This window comes from Arachis duranensis, unplaced genomic scaffold, assembly GCF_000817695.3.
Source record: "Arachis duranensis cultivar V14167 unplaced genomic scaffold, aradu.V14167.gnm2.J7QH unplaced_Scaffold_232525, whole genome shotgun sequence".
Classification (NCBI taxonomy): Eukaryota; Viridiplantae; Streptophyta; class Magnoliopsida; order Fabales; family Fabaceae; genus Arachis; species Arachis duranensis.
The window spans coordinates 1,000,900-1,008,164 of NW_026264851.1; the positions used below are offsets into that span (position 1 = coordinate 1,000,900).

The 7,265-nt window shown below is 31.2% G+C and overlaps 1 protein-coding gene across 1 annotated transcript; it reads right to left on the bottom strand.

The window, feature by feature from the left end:
* Positions 1-1,264: 1,264 nt before the first annotated feature.
* On the bottom strand, positions 1,265-6,692 carry LOC107461946 (probable beta-1,3-galactosyltransferase 2). Its single transcript, XM_021129291.2, has 12 exons — positions 6,207-6,692; positions 5,000-5,096; positions 4,842-4,915; positions 4,549-4,760; positions 4,388-4,451; positions 4,084-4,156; positions 3,861-3,981; positions 3,674-3,761; positions 3,466-3,591; positions 3,261-3,370; positions 2,917-3,067; positions 1,265-1,295 (listed from the first exon to the last, which is right to left on the bottom strand). Exons 1-12 carry the CDS (start codon positions 6,320-6,322, stop codon positions 1,265-1,267), a joined length of 1,263 nt encoding a protein of 420 aa, XP_020984950.2. The 5' UTR covers positions 6,323-6,692.
* Positions 6,693-7,265: the final 573 nt, after the last annotated feature.

The window sequence follows — 7,265 nt, forward strand, 5'->3', positions numbered from 1 at the left end:
GATGATGAAGATTGAATGAAGAACCATGGGGTAAGAGGGACCGGTTTAACGGGATATTGGTGCGGTTCAATGAGAAAGCAATGCTCAAAATGTTTCAAGCCTTGTTTTTCTATTGAGCCGTGCCAATATCACGTGCCACTGCTCCTAAAAACCCCTTAAAGCAAAAGAAAAAAAATAGTAATTCTGATTATCAAAGGTTTTTTATCTTCACTATTTTTTTTTTATGCTTTCTAATATTATGTTCCTTTTTTTTTTCATTCAAGTATTATTAATGAGTTATGATGAATCAGGGTCTTACAAGGAACCTAGAGGGTATGACATTAATTGTAGCATATGGAAGAAGAAAAGAATTAGTTACAAGAACAAGCGATGACAAGTTTTTATATATTCATCTATTAATTAATTTTCATATATAGGTCACATTGTTTTCTTTGAAATGTGATGTTTAACAGAACATGGCTTGTGCACTTCTTTAAGTTTAAGCATTGTTTTGTGTCCCTGCCTCTCTTTCTTTTCCTTTTTTATTTGTTATGAATTTTTCCATATGCGTAAGGAAATTGTATTTAAACATATAAAAGTTTTAAGGTACTTAAAAATATGGTGTAGGACTTGTAATAGTTCTTAAAAAAATTAAATGAAGAGTACATCCCTTTTCAAAGATATGATGTTAATATCTTACTTTAAGAAAAAAAGAAGTTCGCTTATAATTAAAATATTTTGCTCCTAAAATACATAAATTATACTACTAGTGTTACCTAATTGGAAGAGGGTCCATACACATGCATTTATGTATGTATAATATATAGGGTACTATATATCTTTTGACATTTTTAATGAGAGAAAAAAACATCAAGAATCTTCCCATGCCTTCTTATTTATTTTGAAAGATAAGGTAGGTGAGAGAGAAATGAATCAACCAATTGTTGGGACGCAATTACAATAAAAATATGATCAACGAATGAAGTCCAAGCAATTTGGAATAAAAGTCACAATAAAAGTTGTCTGCATAGGTTATTTATTATACGAAAATAATAGTTAAAAATTATTAATTATTTAATACGTATCAACATATTAATTATAATTTTTACCTAAAGACATTTTTATATGAATTATTAATAAGTTATATAAGATTGTTTATTATTTATTTGAATGATGCAGTTAAATGATCGATAGTAAATTAAGATATTGTTGACATAGTTGTTGTGAAATGAAAGAGAAAAATTACAAATGTAACATGGTCATTACTTTTTACCTGAAATTACCCTCATTTGGAAGTTGAAGGAGTTTCCTCGGAGCTGAACATTGAAGAAACTGAAGTTACTTAAAGGGCACATTATGTGTGATGATTATAGTTATTTTATCTTCTTTCTAAAAACAATAATGCTTTTAGGTACAATTTGTGGGACATTGACATAACCAGAAGCTGTTGGAGGAATCTATTGACTCTTATAGTTGCTTTATTTAATATATTAGGTTCATCACATGTATTCTGCTACTCACATCAATTAAGTTGTACCAGAACAATCAATAATGAAAAATATACAACAATAATTCAATCAATTCTATATAGCACTTATTGTTTTTCCTCTTTTGTATGCTCATTTCCACTTTGCTTAATTATTTTAATTTCCACATGTTTCAAACTGGAAAATGATACTTGTAACTTCAAATTGCAATATTCGTTTTTTACTTTCATACATGTTACAATTAATATTTGTAGGACTTAATTTTAAGATCTTATTAACAAGTATCTTTAGGATATTAGTTAAGAATATTATAAAATGAAAAATCTTATAAAAAATTATTTGAAAAGTATTATATATTTTTATCAAGTAGTCTGAAGATATTTTTAGTTAAATTTTTTATTTTATTGAATTTTTTTACCGTGTCTGTTGGGTAGGGTTCATGGGCCAATTATCTCCCAATTCCTAAACTAGTAGTAAGAAGTACTTTGAGCATTTTGACTTTTCTCAGCCGTTGACCCAAAAGAACAATAATTTTCTATCAAATCTCTGCCTAACCCCCCCAACAATCCATGTTCTTCCATTTGTGTAACTTTAATCATTAACATTGCAATAATTTATCAATATATATCTCTTAAGCATCTACCACATGGACCATGCTTAGTTGACTTGCAAAACATGCACTAACCTTTCAAGGTACAATCACTTATGAAAGAAATGTTGGTTCTCATACAGATAAATGTGCTTGGAATTCAAAGGCTTGGAGTTGCAATGGATCAGCTGTAACTCAGAAACTTTATCATTTTTACTTCCTAAGTGAACCCTTATTAATTTTGTTTTGGTGATTAAAACCCTTGTTAATTTGTTTTCTGCCTCTTTAATTTTGTATTTTACTACTATTTTTAGTTAAATTCAAAATCTTTACTTGTATAAATAATTAGATGAAATAGTCTTTTACAATTTTATTATGATAAAATTGTTCTCGAATTTTCAAGGGAAAAAAAATAAAAATACTATGATTGTTAATTCAATGAGATTTTGCACTTAAAATTGCATTATATATATAAAAATAAAAATAATATCATAGATAAATAACTGAATAAGGGTGTAACTGATTAAAAAATATTAATATTACCTAAATTTTTCAGATGCACAATTATTTGTTAAAAGATAAAAATGAATCAGTAGCAGAGTGAATTATATACTAGGAGATGCTTGATTGATAGCCATTTAAGCAAAGACTATTAACACAGAGAGTGGCCCTTCAAGCATAAAAGAATGGGTTGGGTGGACTTATTATTATTACCCTATGCTTCCTCTATTTTCATGGGAGTAAGTCCTCTCTCTTATCTCTTTTTCTTCTCTTTCTCCTCCTCTCATGTAAAATGAAAATTTTCTCTATACTCATCAAAAATACATTAAGAAAAAAAAAAGGAAAAAAAATGTTAAAAGCCTTGCTGCATAGGCATTCCACAAAGCTTTTTCACCTTCTCCACATCTTCTATGAACCTCTTTGATCCTCTCAGCAGACCTGCAAATTCCACTGCATGTCCAATCAAATGAAGCTACACACACATTCCCTGCTTGAGCTTTCCATTCACAATCTGCAACAACATAGTCGCCAAACGTGAGAATCAATTTAGAACTATTAATTCAAGTATTTTACACGCTCATCTAATCACATGTTAGCTATTACTAAACTATGTACTTTTGATTATTTGACGATATGTGATTGGATGACAGTGTAATATAAATTGAATTTTATAACGATTCGATAACCGAAGAAAAAAAAATCACCTGGTGGAGTGCCACAGCAGAGTCTCCTATCATCAATATGATCCACATCAAGTCCAATAAACCATGAGCCTAGTGAGACATCTTCATTGGCATACTTGTGAAGAACATGCCTGAGACAGAACAAGTACAAATAAGTCATTATAATGTTAGCAACATTTAATTTTGTCCATAAATTTGAAGAAGTAGCTAAGGAGTAAGGACTCACTGGTTCATTGAAATATATGTAGCAAGATCTTTTGAAATGGCATACAACTGTCCTGTGGCATGGCGGAAGTACTTGTTGCCAGACTCGCCGAATTTCCAGTATTCTGGTTCATGGTACCTTACACCTCTGCAGGAATTTAGGCACATAAGAAGCTGTGGAAGTGAAGTAATCACAAACTCAAAATCCTATAGATGAAAATAATTCTCACTTTTGGGAAAGAACAGGCCCGGATTTCATGCATCCGATGTATACTCGTGGTTTCGACCGGTGTCTAACTAGAGTCTCTCCAAGTGTTGCTGAAAAGGGAGTGAATAATGAGTATGATGCTAAGAAAGTAAACATGAAACCTTGTTTGATATGAGTAGTAATTTGATGTGGAGATCAAATTTTGATACCTATATTTACATGAACATCATCATCAACTTTAATGTAGAAATCAGCATCCCATAAGTTAACAGCAGTTGCGAAGTAGGTCTTTGTCTTTGCTGATAATTCAAGGTACCCTTCAACATGATCCTGCAAAATCAAACCACAGTTTTTTACACAATCTGCTAGTTTTTCTTTTAGAAATTGCAATCATGATATAAGAAAAACATGACAAAGAGTCACATTATTTACCAGCCTCAAGAAATCTCCATGCTTCCTATCTTCTGCTTCTATAGCTCTGTCTAATATACCACCTGATGTAGCACTGGAGAAAGAGGGGAATAAAGGAAGAATTAGAAGAAAGCTTCAATTTACAATTCATTCAATATAATTATGAACACTGGAAATATTCAAGTATATCCCAATGAAGACATAGGATTATTGGTTCTATAAACTTCTATACTAGTTCAAATTAGATGATCTAATGTAAGCATTTCTCTTCCTATGACCAATTACAAAATCATAGAAACTACAAAAGAGAAATGAGATAGTTTACCTATGACCAATTACAAATCTGATGATAATGCCTTTCTCTTCCTCTAGCTTCTTTCTTTTCTCACCTATTTCCATATTACCACAAGAACAGATAATCAGAAACCACAACGAATATTGGAAAATGGTGGCAGAATACTGGCATTGATGGATCAAATTATGAACCTTGAGGCATCCAGGTTTGGCGGACGGAGTCTCTTCTTTTCCTGCTGCTAAAAGCAGTGTTGATTCCTATGACCATGAGGTACCTTCTCCTTGGATTTGATTCAACTGCCTTTATATCTTCTGATAGAGGAGCGCCATTGCGAATCGACTCCTGAGCTGCCTTTGCAGCAGCTAACTCCATCTCCAAGTTTGAAATAGTTTTGTCCAATGTTCTACATTCAACACAATCACATAAGCCTTGAAATGAAAATTTAGCAGCACACAACACAACAGCATCATGGTATATAACTTACTGCATGGCATTTTGTGTTTTGAAAACTTCTTTATAGATGCTTCTCGTTTCGCGCTTCACTTCCTTTTCTTGCAACTAAAGGAATTTCAGATTATCAAACACTGAATTCAAAACATAACAAGTGACTATGAAGACTAATGTTATGTAACATAAGCTTACAATTCTTGAGTTGCAACCCTCCGAAACAACATTCAATTTTTCAGCTTCCATAGCTGTTGTCCTTGCAAGTCCTTTAGGTTCGGGAATAGTCCACATCCTGTTGTTAACACATTTTTATCAGAAAGGGAACCAAAAATAACTATCTCTAACAACTTCCTATGGCAAGTACCAAAGTAGGGTAACATAAACATGCTAACTCATAGTCAAATTAAGAATCCTGAAAACAATTGAATAATCCAAGTTGTTACATTTATTTAGTTGTAACACATTAATGAAGTCATCACCATGTGCTTAATATGATACTAACAATTAGTAACAATCAAGGACAAAAAGATGCAATTAAAGAATTAAAGCACCTCCCAGTAAGTTAGACTATATCTTTTATTTAATATTACTAAATATGACAGATCTCAAAATTGAAAAGGATACATCTTTAAACGTTTCAACAACTAGTAAATATGAATAAGGGATTCAGTTACAACTACCGCAGAATAGACTAGTCACTAGAGATTAGAGGTGCCAATCAATTATTAGGTGTCAGAAGTCTTCTTCCTCATTGATTAGTGAGTATGATATGTATATATATGAAATAACTAGTAGTTAGGATAAACTGTAAATTATTTTTTCAACCATAATAACAAACATTTTCTGACTCGACCTGCTGGTAGATTTGTAAACATTAGTAGAAATAATTGAACAGGAAATTAATTAGCAGTACTGAGTGCTGACCAAACTTGACTTTTTTTCTTCTAGTTATTATTATAGAGGAGGAATAGCATCTTAAACTGAAATATCGCATGGTTCAGATGAAGATAACTGTTGCCAATTGAATTCAGATCCATTCTACTTATCCTATTGAGTTTTGGTGAGTTTAAGATAATTGATGAAATTAGAGGACAGATAAAAAATTATATATTTTTGAAATTATATGACAAAAAATTTCTTCAAATTGGAATTTCTTCACAAAATAAATATGGTCATCCAAATTCAGAAATACACTGATTATATTTTTTTTTTAAATTAGAAAAATATTAAAATTAAACATGAGGTGTGATATGAAAAGGCCTCTTCTTCAGGATTAGAAAGCCATTAAAAAATTTCAACATGGACTCGTTTTCATAAACAGAATATTGATTGGTATTATGTATCAGAAACTTGGAAAACAACATGAAATAAGACATAACAGAGAGAATTGAAATTGATGTACCTGTTGGTGAATAGCATCCCAGCACAGAAGCTTCCAATACAAAGAAAAATCATCCATCTCTGAGACAAAAAGCTTCTATGAGGAAGAAGAACCTCTCCTCTGCTCTTCAAATTCATTGTCCTTTCAAAAACACAACTTGCCAAGTTGACACTCAGAATGATAAAACCATGTTAACAATTCTAAAGGAGAAGGAACAGGAGCAGCGAATGGTGAAGGAAAGGAAGAAAATTTCAAAGTGGGCACCTTTGAAAAGAAGGAGAAGATGAATCAGAACAGAGGAAGTGCTCTGTTTTTATTTTTATTTTTTCTAAGTGTTTTGTTCCTTTCTTTATGCTCTGTTTCAGCTTATTTTGTTATATGCTTTGCTTTGTGTTGGTTCTATTCTCTTTCTTTTTATGTGTTTGTGTGAGAGAGAGAGAGTGTGTGTGGCTTTGCAGGTAAGGGACGTTGAAGAGAAGTGAGAAGACTTTGTAACCGCTCAGTTTTATAGTCACCATATTACCAAACCATTCTTCTTGGGGCCACCTTCTGATCTCTTTATTTATTGTACTCCGGTAACTGTTTCTTGCATTCACATTTATACCCTCCTAATCTATTTGGCATCTTTGATTCTCTACCCTCTACTCCAACATGAAGACTTTTTTTAACAAATATTTGGGGGGTTTATTTAACACTAATTCAAGTTTTGTTTGTTTTGTTTCAATAAATAATTTGTTTTTTATCTTTATTATTAAGTGAAATTCGCGTAAATCAGTCTTATTTACTTAAGTAGGTGAAAGTTTTTTTTTTATACTTGACGTAATTTAGGACCGAATGATAAAATAAAAATATATTTGTATATGAATACATTGGATAAATCACTATTTTAAATTATTTTGGATTTAATATTACTGATTTATTTTGTTTTGACTTTTGTTTTGAAAAATGTCTATATATAATTTGATCTAACGTACAACGATTTAGTACAGTAACATAGTAAATTGTTTAAGTGAAAACGATTTATTAAGATTTTGAATATATACATAAAGCGGTTTAAGTAAGATTGATTTAATAGACAAG